The sequence below is a fragment of the Ornithodoros turicata genome, chromosome 1 (assembly GCF_037126465.1).
Source record: "Ornithodoros turicata isolate Travis chromosome 1, ASM3712646v1, whole genome shotgun sequence".
In the NCBI taxonomy this organism is placed as follows: Eukaryota; Metazoa; Arthropoda; class Arachnida; order Ixodida; family Argasidae; genus Ornithodoros; species Ornithodoros turicata.
This window is the reverse complement of record NC_088201.1, coordinates 160,658,973-160,676,617: the sequence shown is the minus strand read 5'-3', so window position 1 is coordinate 160,676,617 and position 17,645 is coordinate 160,658,973. Positions and strand designations below refer to the sequence as shown.

The 17,645-nt window shown below is 44.8% G+C and overlaps 1 protein-coding gene across 4 annotated transcripts in view; it reads right to left on the bottom strand.

Moving 5' to 3' along the window:
- LOC135378716 (uncharacterized) overlaps positions 1-17,103 on the bottom strand; it is a 49,924-nt gene extending 32,821 nt beyond the window's left edge. For 2 of the 4 annotated variants that reach the window (XM_064611805.1, XM_064611806.1), the window contains exon 1: positions 13,267-16,273. In XM_064611805.1, the coding sequence (XP_064467875.1) occupies positions 14,295-16,079 (1,785 nt within the window). In that variant the 5' untranslated portion in view covers positions 16,080-16,273 and the 3' untranslated portion in view covers positions 13,267-14,294. The other 2 variants (XR_010418552.1, XR_010418551.1) reach the window with 2 other exon arrangements.
- Between the last annotated feature and the right edge of the window lie 542 nt (positions 17,104-17,645).

Below are 17,645 nucleotides of genomic sequence, written 5' to 3'. Positions count from 1 at the left end.
ACTACCCCATTTCGGATCCCACCAACGAAAAGGGTGCCCAGAAGAAGCACAGACTATTGGCTGCTCCCAACTTGAAGACATTTTCTTCGGTATGTGTCCTACAGTTACGCGGGATACTTCCGCATTGTTCTATTCAAGTCAATTCAATTTTATTACATTTTATTTCCTTTCGGGTGGGAGAGAGTAAAAAGCCAGAAGGCTATGCTGTTCGTAAATGACTAATAAAACCTTTCTGGAAATGACCAGTGGTCTCCCCTCTCTAGCTGAAAAAAAAAGCAAGAAACAAACAAAAAAGGAGAATACACTGAATGCCTCATGCTCCGTATGTTCGAATTAAAAGTTACAGAAAAAGAGGTGCTAAGGACACGCTGCGAGCTTCGAACTCCCTTCGAAAAAACGTCTTTCGAACAGATGGCGTCGATCAACCGGCTTTCGACCGAACGGCTTGCGACCAAGCGGTCTTCGATCAAACGCCTTCTCCAAACAGCTTAGGATTTCGGAATAACTCCTTGAACTCCATCTTTATGTATAAATGCACAAGATAAAATGAGAGGAACTTGACGCGCGACGAGGTCTCGGAGCACGATTTCCGTCTCATAATGCTCTGATTATTACCCGGAAACTTCAGTACTATATTTTTAGACACTCCTTGGTTTTCACAGGGTACTTCCCATTACACCAGACCTTTCGTTCAGCGTAGACACTAGTTCAGCGGAGAATCCCCAGTGACCCGGAGCTTTTCCTTATCTTCCTCAGAAGGCCTCCCTTTGTGCGGGTACAGGTTTTGGGTCATCCAACGTGCAACTAGCAAGGATTGTCGAAAGATGGAAAATCTAGGGAACCGGTCTCGAAAAATTGGCCGTATCTCAAAATAACGTGATCGAAGTCCCCGTTGCAAAATTTCGGTGCGGACATTTCGGTGCGGACATTTCGGTGCATGGACGTTTCGGTGCACGGACGTTTCGGTGTACGGACATTTCGGTGCACGGACGTTTTGGTGCACGGACGTTTCGGTGCAAAGTGGTACAGCGGCAGGGGATCACTGCAACGCCGATTCCGGGAAAAATAGTCCCGCGAATGGCTGTCACGATGTCGACATATCGTCATAAACAAAAGGAAGAGGGCGGCTTGGCATCAAAAGTAGTGTTGTCAGGAAATTTGATTTACATAAAGAGGAACGTGCTTTATGTATTTTTTGTGCCCTATTATAGCTTTGAAGCATAATCTGCATGTGTTCGTGGTCTGTCGTGGCTAAACTTTTGGGACATTTTCTTCTTCAATATTTTACGCCCCACGTTCTTTTCGGTGCTGTACAGATATTCATTTTTTTATTTCTTTTTTGAAGAGTAGTTGAAGAATTGCTTTGTCATTTTGTAGTGTGTATTATCTCGAAGAGGGTATCTTCAAGGTACGGATATTATGCAATTTGAATTCCATCTGTTGAGGACGTGCCGCTTACATCTTTGGTGGAAGCATATGGCTAGACGTTATTCCCCTTGTATTTCAAAAAGTTACCAAGTTACCATGTCCCGCGCGGTGTTCAGAAGGGAATATAGCAGTTCCTGTGTTCCCGTTTGGATAAATACTCTGCACCTTCCCGTGGCTCTTCAAGTTTGCATCAATGGAATAAAAGCCTTCAAGCATGAAATAAGCCGTCTTATGGCATCATGGCCATCCCATGAGTGATTCATTGTGATGAACTATGTTAAAAATAAACCAGCAAAAAATTGTTGATTATTAAAATTAAATTTATGACTATCACGTCTTACTTTAGCAATACTTTCCACAACCGCCTCTTCGACATACCTATGAAGCATAAGTGCATGACCCATGAAAGTCCTGTTTTTACTGTTGAAAAGACGACCAGTTTATGGCTAGCGAGTCTAACAGTCTTTATTGGGGCACCACGGTAATATTATGTGATTGTTTAGGTCTTGAACATACGCGGCAATCACCGAGGAAAGATTATGTAGGAATACAAGGGGAATAACGTCTAGACAAATGCTCTAGTAAAAAAAAATGAATATCTGTACAGCACCGACCAGAACATGGGGCGCAAAATATTAAAAACGAAAATGCCCCAAAAGTTTAAACGCCACGACAGACCACGAACACATGCAGATCAGGTCTTAAATCTATAATAGTGCACAAAAAATACATAAAGCACGTTCTTCTCTATGTGAACCAAACTTCTTGACAACACCACTTCCGATGCCAACCGCCCTCTTCCCTTTCTTTTATTATGATATGTCGACATTGTGACAGCCGTTCCCGGGACCATCTTTCCGGGACCCCTCAGCAACGTTTTGCACCAAAATGTCCCTGCACCGAAACGTCCGTGCACCGAAATGTCCGTGCACCGAAACGTCCGTGCACCGAAACGTCCGTGCACCGAAATGTCCGCACGGAAATGTCCTGCACCGAAATGTCCGGATCCCGGGTAACGTGCAACTAGCAAGGATTGTCGAAAGATGGAAAATCCAGGGAACCGGTCTCGAAAAATTGGCCGTATCTCAAAATATCGTGATAGAAGTCCCCGTTGCAAAATAAACTACTGTAAATAAATGTTATCTGGCCATTTCTGCGTATGCATATATTATACACCGCTTTGGTTTATTCTGTATACTGGTGGCAGTACAGAAGCTTGTAGCAACATTGCGGCGCGCGTTATGCACCGGTGCTTGTTATACGTGGAAGTTTTTTTCAAATTCGGCTCATTTTTAGGGGTGCGCGTAATACACGAGTGCGCGTTATACACAGGAAAATACGGTACTGTAAATAAATGTTATCTGGCTATTTCTGCGCGGAAAATGCCAAAGCGCACTAAGACTAACCTGAACATGAAAATGCAAACACCGAACTTTTACTAACCTAATGATCAACTAACTAACGTGCTGTTCCGTCGCGTCCGTTTCATTTATCTCCTATTTCTTAATTTTATTTATTTATTTATGTATTTTTGGAAAAGCAAGCCGACGTCCCGTTTGATTGACCTTTAGCCCGTTCTCCAACAACAAATAAATATTGACTATGACACGAGGTGATTCATCACTGGTGATTTTCCAAGGTCCTGCTACCTTCTACTTATTTCTGGCAGATATGTTAGCCGCGTTCTTTTATAAAGGGGAGTACTACAGGGAAGCCTATCAAAAGGCCGAAAAATCAGAACGCCGAACTATCATAAGGCCGAAAGCCAAAAGGCCGAAAAATCATAACGCCGAAGTTTCAGAAGGCCGAAAACCAAAAGGCCGAAGATCAGAACACCGAACCGAACACCGAAATAAAACGGCCAAAGAAACAGAAGACCTAGTGTAAGCATCCCTGTGAATGACCACTGAAAGGGAATTGCTCTTTCCATTAAAAAACAAACAAACAATAAAATATAACCTGGTATTGCCAACCTAATCTAGCGTGTATTGGCATCAAATGGAAGGCCGGCCACAGGCGCAGGCTTCTAGCAATAATTATAACATGTTTACTACAAAAAGAAAGTGTGTGGTATGTGAATGCCAGTGAATGACTTGTATCACCCACTGAATGAATTGTAGAGGAGATGGTGTTTCTCTCTCTGGTGTTCGGTGAAACGATTTATTTACTGTATTAATTCCCAACAAGTTTATTCTATTTCATCTAGAGCTATTTTTTTTTATCGCAGTTGGAATACCAGTTCTCGCATCCTGGGTTCCTCACTTGTCGGCGTTTCGATAATTCGGTGTTTTGATTTTTCGGCCTTGTGATTTTTCGGTGTTTTGATTTTTCGGCCTTATGATTGCTCGATGTTTTGATTTTTCGGCCTTTTGAATTTCGGTCTTTTGATAATTCGGCCTTGTGAGTTTCGGCCTTATGATTGCCACCCGTACTACAGAATACTGAGCGCAATGACACAGTACCTTCTGTATTCGTATCAATGAAATGAAACGCAAATGCAGACTATCCTGAGGCTCTGACTTCACGCTCGTTGAACGTGGACATCGTCGGACGTAGTTCCCAACTCAACCGGAATACTAGTATCTTCATATATAGTTCTGTTTTGTTGTTGGTGGCGGTCAGACAATGATGTTGTAGTTGTTGTCTCATACTTTCTATGTTGATGAACCGTATTTTCAATGCAATCAAACCGCAATGAAACACCTGAATAAGTGGGTGTAGAGCTTTTATAACCCATAAACATCGGCCCAGAAAAAGATGTAAGGACAACTGTAACACCTGTGTCTGACTGACAGTAGAAAAATACTATAGAATCCAGCGAACGATATCGCTAGCGAACTAATGCAGCAAACTATGTATATCCATTTTATGTTGCTTGTTGAATGGAATGTAGATTTAACTATTCATTATTCACACATAAAAAAAGAAAAAAGCACCCTCTGTCTCCCAATTTCAACAAATCCGCAAAGCGAACGATAACATTCGGTCGGCTGTGATGTATTTCATCGGCTGTCTAGATTTCAGTTCTTACTTGCATCTATTTTCCAGGGGCTTTTAATGCACAATTATCCTCACTTTACCCACCACACACTTTCTTTTCGTAGTAAACATATTGTAGATTATTGTTTTTCATATTCGCTTGCTAGTCTATTTGCGAGCACCAAATGCTATGCATTCCAGTTATTTGATTTCTAGTACAATAGCCACGAAACCTTTTCATAATCTACACCATCCCATTCAGTGGTCATTCACTGGAGTGCTCACCCGGTGTCTCTTTGGCCTTTCCATTTTCAGCCTTCTGACAGTTCGGCGTTATGATTTTTTGGTATTTTGGCTGTCGGCCTTCTGATAGTTCGGCGTCATGATTTTCGGCCTTTTGATAGGCTCAATCAGCCTAAATAAATGCATTGCATTTAGCAACAGCTATTCAAAAAAAAAGGAGAAGGAGGAAGCTCCTAAAACCCCTTGAACTCCATCTTTACGTATAAATGAACAAGATAAAATCAAAGGACCTTGACGCGCGACGAGGTCTCGGAGCACGATTTCCGTCTCATAATTGCGCTGATTATTACACGGAAACTTCAGTACTATATTTTTAGACACTCCTTGGTTTTCACAGGGTACTTCACAATACATTTACACCAGACCTTTCGTTCAGCGTAGACACTAGTTCAGCGGAGAATCCCCAGTGACCCGGAGCTTTTCCTTATCTTCCTCAGAAGGCCTCCCTTTGTGCGCCGTGCAAAGACAGACGGGTACTGGTTTTGGGTCATCCAACGTGCAACTAGCAAGGATTGTCGAAAGATGGAAATTCTAGGGAACCGGTCTCGAAAAATTGGCCGCATCTCAAAATAACGTGATCGAAGTCCCCGTTGCAAAATGAACTACTGTAAATAAATGTTATCTGGCTGTTTCTGCGCGGAAACTGCCAAAGCCCACTTAGACTAACCTGAACATGAAAATGCAAACACCGAACTTTTACTAACCTAATAATCAACTAACTAACGTGCTGTTCCGTCGCGTCCGTTTCATTTATCTCCTATTTCTTAATTTTATTTTTTATTTATGTATTTTTGGAATAGCAAGCCGACGTCCCGTTTGCCTGACCTTTAGCCAGTTTTTTTTTCCTTTTCGTCTAATAAATATATCCTCCTCCCCCGTCGCTGTCGTTGGTTTTCCTTGCTACGCGAACGTGAATTTGGGTTCCGGAAAAGACTTGCTCATTGCGTGGGCGGAAATAATTGTGCAGCGGCTGCTTGATCGATTTTTCTTATTGGTTCACGTGGAGCGTTCATGAAAAAAAAAGAAAATAATAAAGATAAAAATAAAAATAAATCGATCAATAAAAGAAAGAAAGAGAAACAACAAATAAAGCTGCAGTTCTAAGTACCGTTATCCTAAGAAACATTTATCTGTGTGTAATCCGCTTGCTGGCTGTTTCAACATTACGAACATTACACGGCAGTCCTGTTGAACGTTACTGGAATGTTTGTGAAGTCGGCCTTCCACTAACCGTAAATACGGGAGATTCTCGTTAGCGTTATGAGACAGTTCAGTTGACTGAGTAAGCTCAAACCCGAAACGGCAAAATCGAGCAAATTGACGTTTCATGTCAAGCTAATAAACTCATCTCACTTCTCTATAAGCGCACCGAAAAAATAAGAGGTTTATTGGTCTCGGTGGTTTCTTACACGGGCCGCGACAACGCTGGCTCGTCTACCGAACATCCCCCCCCCCTCCCCCCGTCAATGCTGGCTGACGATAATCCCTTTACGAGCAGCTAAGTAAGCTTTTGTTCTGCTCTCCAAGGCCATGCTCTAAGTCCGCTGTTCATGAAAGTAAAGAGGAGAGAGGGATCACTACAGTGCGCGTGCGCGCCGCATGGTCGGCGGATGTATACGGTCAAAATGTTCCGCGCGGTTTTCCTGTGCTACGGCTAGAGGGCGACACAGAATGGCGCGGTTTACGGGGCTTTGAGATGGTATTTATCCGTACTCACTTTTCGTGCTTTTTTTATAAAAACGGAAAGTGGTAGACATATAAATTTGATGTCTATCGATTCCTGAAATAATTCCAGAGAAAGTAAATGAAAAGTTTTTTTTTCGAAATGGCTATAGAAGTTTAATAAAACCTGTTCAAAGAGGGAGGAGAAAAATTGTGTATTTTTTCGCATTCGTGACGTCGCCGTAAAATACATACGACATATATGAGAAATCCTGTAGCGTAAATAGTTTCATCTGGTCTTCCTCTTTATGATGAAAGCACCCGCGTCAAAATCTGCGCGGCGGTTACCGAGAGAAAGCATAAAAACTGTTCCATAGGAAATACATTGGGACGGAGAGCTGGTATGCCCTCTTAACGAACAAATAGAAATCATGAAAAAGGGAACTGTGATGGAAGGAAATGTAGGATGTGTCTGAGCCGGTGCAAAGAGTACCAGTAACACAATTACCAGTACCGTGAAATATATGTAGATCACAGGGACCTGTTGTTATTGGTAATGCTGTTTTTCCACCTTGTACTGCGGCGCACAAGTACATTGATGTGTCTGAAACGCAGCTATGCTGAGGACAGTCACCACGTGGCAGATTGACATTTGTATCGTCTATGCTAAATCATGGGTATCATTATAATGTGACTGCAGATGTGTGACAGATCACGTCCTCTGCGAACAAAGGCATGCTCATTTTTTGCAAGATTTCCTGGCAAATCTCACATGCTTTGCATTGTTGACAGCTGTCATGACACAGATGTCATGACATGGTGGCGACACGGATGTCAACGACACTCCAGTTTTACACTGGTGTGATCTGTGCACTTGTTGTGTAGTCTCATATACTGTAAGGCAAATCTTAGGAAGAGAAAAACACGTCCCTGTGTAATCAGATCCAAAGATTTATTCTATGCATCTGCATTTACATCCACATTGCAACCATGCCTCGAGTTATCGTGAATGCCCAAATGCCCGTAATTTCGTTCTGCTGTGTCTGTCTTCAATGTGTTCTAAATAGCGGAGTTCGAGCAATAAGCATAGAATAGTAGAAATTGTAGTAATGTAGTAATACTGCATGAACCAAACCAATGGCCACTTCTAATATACACTTCACTTCACTGTACTTTCAATTATGTTGCAACTTCGTTCTCCTTACACCAGTACAGGTACGTGCTAAGTGCCCACGGTTCTTCCTTTTTGACATGTCCTGTATATTACCTGATAGGAACAGGTACTCCAATTTCGTACTAGCTCACCTCTGCCTTGACTCACACTCCACCCCTAAATGCACACCAGTGAATGAAGGATGAACGCAACATGGGCATACTACCATCACAAAATTCTGATGTAATTAAGAGTGTTGTTATCAGCATCATTACAAATGATTCTAATACGTATGAATCTGTCACTCGAAAGCCCACAGGAAAGAGTGCCTAGATGCTGTTACAATGCAAGACACCACGGCACTCATTTACATTTCGAAAGATTGAAACTTCCTTCCTTCACACCATCACCAGGAGAATATGTGGCGCCTCAAGCATACTAGTTTTACTGCATAACCGGCCCAAAATGCGTGTGACATATGTTACGCCATCTTATTTAGTTTGTTTCAGGAAAGCAGTTCTTCAATGCAATACGTGAAGAAAACTAATTGTCGTACTGATATGTGGCTGGAACGTGGCTAACCCTGCTTAAATGCATGAAAAACATGTCATTGTAAGAGAAGAAACCATTGCTTCAGGAATATTGTGGTTGTGTGTGCGGAATTTTTCCTTTCTTCTAAAGAGGAGTTTTGCACTACCTCTACCTCTGTTTCTTTTTGTAACCCTGCCCCCTCCCACTTTTTTTTTTTTTTTGCAATGCGCCGTTTTGGGTACATAAGGTTCAATAAAGTGTAATGAAATAACTATATGCCCTTCATGTGTGCCAACATAGATGTGTTTGCCCAAAATCTGAAACTGTTGTTGCTGTTGGGTGCTGTTAACTTGCAAACCATCCCCCCTTCCCCATACGTCACCTATTAATTTCCAGAATACACCACCTGAAGACATCGCATGTTCATCACTGGCTATTGAAGTTAGGTGGTCAGCCATGCAAAAACATATATGTTATTTTTCTGCATATTAAGCAATGTCCTACATTTCTGCTCCCAGACTTTGTCCTTGATGATGCAGTACATCGCGTTCACTACACTAATACACTGTCTGGTTGTGTAGCTTTGTGCTGACACAGCTGAATGAATATGTAAGTTTTTGCAAAGTTACAACTGCCAAAGTGTCTCAAAAGATAACAGAAAATGTGGAAGAAACATATACAATCCTGTATTTCCATTTGTCTGTATTTCCATTTTGTATTTGTCCATTGTACATTTGCTCCACCATTGAAACACCATTATTGAGATAAATAGGACTTTGAGATATTTGATCCTTTCTAACAGCAAAGAGAAGATTGTTTGCATTTTGTGTATGTGGTCTCAATAAACAACAAACTCTGAATGGCTCGGATATATTGTAATGACACTAAAGTGTGCCCTTTCATTTTTGCAGATATGACGTCTGTGCTGTCAAATGCGCTCAATATATGACCGTAGGACAAGTGTGTACATTCCCATTATATTAAGTTCCAGCAAGTGACTGTCACAGCACAGCCAGTCTTTGTTAGCTGAACAGAATAAATCAATTCAGTGCTTGATGATTTGTACAAGAATGTTACATGCAGAGATACGCAGGTAAAGGAGGTCACAATTAACCATAGCACCGCACTGATAGAACGACAGGAGGTCACGACACTGGCAACTTCCACACAACTCACAGGCAGGGGCACCCTGGGTAACATAACGAAAACAGCGCTAACACACACACACACACAGGACCCGGATGCAGACAGGACTGCACAGTTCGTTTTCCGTCGTGCGCCCGAGCAAACGCAGCCAGCGAAGCGATGCTTTACCGCGTTGCAGATTTGTGACACCTTGTAGAGTACCACGTCAATTTCTTGAAACTATAACACTATAAAAGTTATGCGTGTGGGAGTCCGATGCAGGATATGGCCACCCTTGCATCAATGTTATTGCTGTTTACTTACAGGCAGCCTACTGTGATGATGCGCCTACACACACGCTGCGCACGTGACACCAGGCTTGAAAGCGTGAAAAGACGCTGCTGACATGGCCCAGCGTTCCAAAGGCTATCTTGATCGTTGCAATTCACCACACAGGCTGCACAACAAATGATAACCAAGCGATGGTCCACGGAGGTGCAGTTATTATTCACAACCACAATCGACCACCGAACACTGACAAAAGTACAACGATCGCCTCCACGAGATACGTGCCCCTGCCTCTTCAATAACATGGCAAACGCGCTCTTTGTACATTGTTTTAGCGATCATATTAACAAACACAAAAGCAGACTTAACCGCCGGCTACCCACACATCATCCCGCAACCACCTGTAGCGCCGTCTTAACTTTTCTTTATCAACCTCATAACAACACAGAAACAAAAAAAACGGGAGCTTCCTCTTTGCGGCTTTTCCGTCGTCTGCTAATTTCTCCCTCCCCTCAACCACCTCCTGACACTGTGAATAATCCGCATGCGTTGTGGTCAAAGGGCTGCAGAGCAGGAGAGATCACGTGATCAACTCAAACCAGACGTCACTAAACCAGTGGCTAAGTGAGACTGGTGAATACGGGCATATGTGTCTATGGTCGAGACTAAAAGAGTTAATATCTGAGTTAGCTTTTAAAATAAGCGTTAACGTTCATCAAAAAGATGGAATATTCCTTTAACGGTTCTATTCTTTTCACAACACAATCCTCGCAATATCGGGATAAACATGGTTTTAATTAGGGAAATGGGTAGAACATATGTAAGTAACAGGAAGAATGCATTGTCAAGGCGATCCGATATTTCCGGCCCAATCAAAAGAACGCCAGGTGGACGAAATTATTCGAAGTCCCGGCCTGCGGCACGTGCAGCATCTCCTCACTCAAAGGGGCTGACACACCTTACGTGTTAATCTACTCGGATTTTCTCAGACCGCCCTTTCTCAGAATAGCTCGCGAACAAAGTACACCTTTGAAAGCTTAACGGAGGGAGGAGGAACAAAAAGGCAGTCAGGCTTGACTATAGCGTACACTGTTAGAATAAAATGCATGTATTATAATTGTAGATGGCTAGAAAGTCAGCGAACCGGTAGAGATGTAGGAAGGGAGTTGCCTCAGGACAGAAGAGCGGCTTCTGTCCTGAGGCAACTCCCTTCCTATGTATTATAATTGGGGGTTTACGTCGCGAGACAGCCGAGAGAAAAGGGATAGAAGCAGGGCTCGAAACCGCTATTTTTGGGGGTCTGGTTCAAGTTCCGGTTCAACGTTATCGGTGCGGCTCGGGTTCGGGTTCAGCACAACCAAAATAACGGTTTGGAACGATATTAATTGGTTCGAACCGGTTTACGTCTGCTATGCTAATCAGTGTACCACTACCGCTCTGCACCATGCTCTGGACCACATGCCAACCTCTTTCCCGTGTCGCTAGTTGTCCGCGTTACTTGTGGATGTCACTCTGAACTATTAAAATTTAAAGAGCGATATCACACGGTAGGTTAAAGGTAGGTAATGTAAAATTTACGCCGCGTTCACACTGCGACGCTGAATAAAAGGAAGCAGCGGAGGCAACAATGCAAGGTGTAGCCGTTGTGTAGCATATATACAGGGCGTTTCAAAAAACGTGTCATTCGGACTCTATAAAAAAAACGGCGCGACGGAAAAATACGGGGTAAACGGCATTTGTGTGGCAACTGAACTTGCCACCTTGAAAAAATATTTTCACTTGATTTTAATTAAAAGAAATTGAATTTCTTTAATTGAACTCAAAAATTTCCCAAGTCAACCTCACGTTTTTTTTACAGAATTAGAGAGCCCGTAGCGAACTTAGTCAGAACCACCCAGAAATCCGCTCGATATTGCAAAGGGAACTGCCCCAAAAAGGTCCAGAAGTTGAGGCTTCAGAGTTTGGGATATTCAACAGCGCACCAAATCAGTCGCAAAGATGCGCGGAGGGCAGGACATGCTCCTGCCCCCATGGAGCTAGAACAGTTTATCACCGGACCAGCGTGCAGCACAAGACGCGCCGATAACAAGGCGGGTGACATTCCACCATACGTTGATAAGCGGCAAACAAAAATGATTCCGCCTCTTTTTTCCCGCCCTGTTTTTTTTTCGACCTTCTATCTTTCATGGGGGCAGGAGCATGTCCTCCTCTCCACTAATCCTTGAGTCTGATTTGGTGCGCCGTTGGATACCCGAAACTTTGAAGCCTCAATTTCGGGACTTTTTTTGGGCAGTTCCATTTGCAATATCGAGAGGATTTCTTGGTGGATCTGACTAAGTTCGCTACGGGCTCTGTAATTCTGTAAAAAAACGTTATGTTGACGTGGGAAATTTTAGAGTTCAATTAAAGAAATTCAATTTATTTTAATTAAAATCAAATGAAAATATTTTTGCAAGATGACAAATTCAGTTGCCACACAAGTGCCCTTTACCCCGTAGTTTTCCGTCGCCCCGTTTTTTTATAAAGTCCGAATGACACGTTTTTTGAAACACCCTGTATATACAATACACGCCGGAATTACCAAAGCAGCACAATGTACTGAGAGTCGAGTGCAATAGGGGTGGACGGGTAGGTGGAAGACCTTGAACAGACTCTTGAAACTAAGGAACATTGACAAGACACATACCGTCCACCCCTATTGCATTCGACTTTCACTACATTGTGCTGCTTGGGCAAAGGCGAACCACGGCGGGACGTGGATATTTCAAGGCTGTACGTCCACTCCAAAATGGCGCCACCCGACTTGTGACGTAAAATGACGTTCCTTGAAACAGAAACATCCCAATGGCCAAACTTTCCTAATAAACGGCTCTGGATCGAACATTGGGTTGCACCACCAAGTGTGCCAAGCTGTCAGAGAACATGGGATCTAATGTTCTCTGAGGAGTTGCTCGCGCGCATGTTCAATGGCAGTTAATTTCAATGATTGATTGATTGATTTGTAAAAGAAAAAAATGGAGATGTTAGTCTCAAGCCACTCGGGACTGGCTACTCCAGGACGCGCTACTCAGAAAAGAAAGGGAAACTACACGAATCTATACACTTTGAAACGGAATCATCATTGCAGACTGCCCGTAGACTGCAAAGGAAACATAGAAACACGCATCACGGTGTTGCCACAACCACGAGGCATAGGCAAGGTGGCGCCACCCGCGATATTCGTGGCTACCCTATTGCGTTTTTTTCTCTCTTTTCAGCTTCGACACAATAGTCTTTGCCTCTCAGGTCAACCACGAGTGGGGATACTCCCACGATAGGGGTCAAAAAAGTAACAGCTGAAGCTTGTCTGTTCATGCGAAAATACACAGCTGCCTCTCCTCATGGCGTCTTTTGTGTGCTTTATCCATCAAGTAAAACGCAACCTGTCGGAACCCAACAAAATCACTGCTTGTTCTGGTCACATGTGATAGGCAATATCCTTTCTCGATCACCCCAAGCCCCAAATACCCCAAACTTCGGGAGACATCTGTAAAATTTTGCGAGATTACGCAAGGTTTGTTCAAAGAGCATAAAAATACATGGCAGTGGTGGTGTCATCCCCCCCCCCTGTGGAACCTGACACACAGCTAGGCGCAATCAGCTAGAAGAGTGTGATGCGGCAGACTGTGAGTCAACCTACGTGACACCTGGTCAATTCACAGTGCCTACACTGGACGTAGCCGCCAGAGCCCTCAGGGTAGTTCGGACAGAAGCCGGCACGAGACAGAGTCATACAAGGTTGTAATAAGAAACTTTACTGTGAGCGTGGGTAACCCTCGGGGGCGGACAACGCCAGCAAACACGCAACCAGAGCCAGAGACAAGGACCCGGTGAGCACACCAGCAGTCAGAACCTGGTAGGGCAGACCCGCAGCCAGCACCAGGAACCCAGGGACCAGGTGGACGTTGAAACCCAGAGCCAGGCGGTATGACCCACAAGACGATGCCGACAGTCAGCCAGGGATCTTCTCTTCCAGAACACAATCCCCCGTGCACCTCTGTCCGTGCCCGTTACGTCACACTTTTCACCTTGCGCGTTTTTCCCCGAGCTTCTTCTTTCCCCAGGAGTGACCACAACGATGACATTAACCCCCCACGTCGCAAGACATTGCACAACCACAAATTGTTCAATGTCTTCAGAAAATCACAATTCCACGTCACAAAACATTAATCCAGACACTTTGCACTTTGCTGCCGCCATATAGAAAACCGAAATGTCCTTCTTGTCCATTCTTCTAAATATCAATGTACTGATACGATACCAATGTCTCAATACCATGCCCGTTAAAGTAGACGTAAACATATCAATGACCATTCCTAGCCACCTCTGACTGCAAACTGTCAACCAAATATATAGATTCAAAGAAACACAAAGCGTTACGTCACTTTAGCTATAGTGCGAAACATCAACGTCAATACACACACTCTGGTCCAGCCGTGCACAACCCGTACAAATCCGACTGCCGGGGTGTAGCACACTACATGAACCCGATGAAAATGGAGCGATTTGAATGAAAACGATTTGCGAAACGACATATACATTCCAAGAAAATGTCAGTTCAACAACTCTCAGACTCCCTTCTGACGAACAACTTTCGAAGCCTGCATGCGACCCACTTTCAAGAGCGCGCGCTACTGTCGTTTCCTCTCAAGCTGTATAGATACATATTTGCAATTCTGCAAAATACAAAGACACACCACATACTTGTAACCAAGCCCCTCCACAAGAATGCTGGTCACAACGAAACCACAGACTTACTATACTGCCTAAACCGTTTGTACACCACTTATGTATTGCCCTTTTCACTTCTGTACCATGCTCTCCCCGTCATAGTACCGCTAGTACAACGTTCTCTATAGCAACGTCTGACGCCGGCCTGCTGGCCAGCCCAAATACCCCGTGCTCTACTCTCATTCACTGGAGTACACTGTCTGCTGTTGGAACCAAAACCCCTGTAGTCACCTTTGTCTATACATTGTTGACGCCTCAACTGTTCTTTCGCACCGGAGTTGTGTAACCAGGGGCAAATCTGAGTTGCCTTTGACCGTTTAGCACAATCGAATTCCCTCGATCTGTGTGGAACAGCACCTACGACTGCATGGGCCCCACTTCTTGAGTATTTTGCAGGCTCCGGAGACTTCCGCTCCGTTCTCCTCGTGCCCGTAACATTGCCCACCAGTAAGTCACCTATCGGCGCATTCATGCAGTACGCCACCACATTCCCCGACAAATACGGCGTCGCAATACTTATGACTGCCTCTGGTAGCCAGCGCGGCGTCCCGTCCGCCAAACGTACCACCACATAACGACCAGTCAGCTGGCTGTCTTTTACCAGACCTCTCCTCACTATGACCATGTTTGAACCGGTATCCCGGAGTACCTCGACAGACTGCCCATTGACTCTACCTTTACTCCACCGTAGCGTTGTACGCCGGTCACCATTTCTGGAATGCACAGCATTTACTAGATACTCTTTGGGTACCGTGGTGCATCCTGTGTACCGACCCTCGAGCGGCTGCTCACGATAACTAACGCTACCATAGTTCACAAGACCTGAACCAACACCCATAACACAAGCGTTCTTAGCGCCGCTTTCCAGTCCTCTCTTCGGACAATTCACTGACCTATGTCCTGTCTCTCCACATGACCAACAGGCGCCTTGCCTTTGCCTAGTGAAGGCTGTCCTACAATCCGAGGCTCTGTGCCCCATCTCGCCACGCAACATACAACCTGTAGGCTTTCTCGCGACACTCTTAGGTGCTACTGGCTCCTCCTCGGCCTTTCCCATAGTCCTCAGACCCTGAGCTTCCAGATATTTATCAGCCCGTTTACAAGTTTCATCAAGGGTCTCACATTCACCTTCTTTCAAAAATACGGCCAACGCTGGAGGACACTTCAAAAGAAACTGCTCCCGTAACATTAAATCACGCAGCGACGTGAACTCCTTAGGTGTTTCGGATGTCTCCACCCACTTATCGAAGAAGTGCGTGAGGCGTGCCCCAAATTGCTTGGCTGTCTCTTTCTTATCGGGCGTCGATGACCTGAACTTTTCCCGAAACCCTTCTGCGGTATATCGAAATGTCTCTAACAGGGCATCTCGGACGTTCTCGTAATCGTTAGACTCTTGTGGCGACAGCCGTCCAAACACCGCCAGCGCTTCTCCCGCCAGAGATAAACTTAAGGCTGTTGCCCACTGCTCCTTGGGCCAACGCAGTCCTTCTGCCACTATTTCAAACCTATGTAAATAGGCATCTAGGTCATCCCTCTTTTCGTCAAAGACAGGCATCACTTTGTGCGAACCCGGTCGAAACCTTTCACTAGCTGTGCTGCTCGAGTCAGGGCCAACGGCTGCTGTGGCCTGATTCGCGGCTTGGACCCACAACGCGAGTACACGCTCCTCAGCTAGCAGTACTCGTTCGTCCAACTGCCTCTCTGCTGCTCGCGCAGCCCGCTCCTCTGCCCTCGTCTGTCTCTCCATTGCTCTCTGCTCCTCGACCCATTCCCTCAGCTCGTCGTCGCGCACTCCTAGTGATCTCCCAAGCGCTATCCACTTTTCCAACTCTCCGCTCATGCTAGCACCGAGCCCTGAGAACTCTGTCAGCGTGGAGTCCTGTCGCGGACGCCAAAATTGTGATGCGGCAGACTGTGAGTCAACCTACGTGACACCTGGTCAATTCACAGTGCCTACACTGGACGTAGCCGCCAGAGCCCTCAGGGTAGTTCGGACAGAAGCCGGCACGAGACAGAGTCATACAAGGTTGTAATAAGAAACTTTACTGTGAGCGTGGGTAACCCTCGGGGGCGGACAACGCCAGCAACCACGCAACCAGAGCCAGAGACAAGGACCCGGTGGAGCACACCAGCAGCCAGAACCTGGTAGGGCAGACCCGCAGCCAGCACCAGGAACCCAGGGACCAGGTGGACGTTGAAACCCAGAGCGAGGCGGTATGACCCACAAGACGATGCCGACAGTCAGCCAGGGATCTTCTCTTCCAGAACACAATCCCCCGTGCACCTCTGTCCGTGCCCGTTACGTCACACTTTTCACCTTGCGCGTTTTCCCCCGAGCTTCTTCTTTCCCCAGGAGTGACCACAACCATGACAAAGAGCTTCAGATTATGTTATTCAAATGCATATCAAAAATGGTTCTAGACCACAGAACTCCACACAATTTTAAAATTCTTATATTTTTAGATCCAATATATGACGTGCTTTCACTTGCACGAAATACTTGTCTTTCAAACGCTTTCACTAATTCTATAATCCTGTGGTTCCGAATCCCTACAAAGAGCTACACCCCACACGTACTTTAACCCACATGCAGATAGCAATTAGTACAAACCCGTTTACTCTTTTCATTCGAATCACCGTCCAACGCAAAGTTTAGAGAGTGTAAGAACAGTATTCAGTGAAGAAGGAACAGCGTGAAAAATAAAACATCTATGAACTCACTTTAGTGTAAACGTAGATGGTACCTCCCCGCAGGTGAACGCCACAGCTCGGTCTCGAGTTTAACATATGCTGTCCTCTGCCCCCTCATACATTTCATTGCTATCTGCGACCACGATAGGAAACAGGTATTTGCTCATGTAGTGTCTGACCCGTACTTATCCTGCAACCCAACCTATTTTCTTACTGCGATATCTCTTGGCAGCATTCCATAGTTCTCTTCGCTGGCACATTGCGGTAAAGCTTCAACGCTTTGGTAACATATACCGACTGATTAGAAAGTATCCCGCATGGATTTAGTTTAAAGAAGTGGAGCAACTCCAAATTTAATCCCGTAACACGTACCAATATCCCCGTCGCACCAATTAATTTAGCGTCATTCTTATGAAATGCACTTCAAAGAAGCGAATGTCATTTTCATTACGCGCTCGCTATAGGCTTAAGCAACTGTCACTTAAGCAACGATGGCTGTTACTGTAGCTAAGAATAAACGTCTGCAAAAAAAAGGCCAGTGCGCCACAGTACCTTTCTCGGAATGTTCATGAATTTAGAAATACTTTCTACAAATATTCTTCCACAATAAAACAAACAGGCGTGAAACTTGCGACACAGCAAAAATGGCCGGCGACGGTTAGCCGAAACCGTGCCGTTTCAGGAGGCTTTAAAGAATGACATGTTTTTTTCTCGC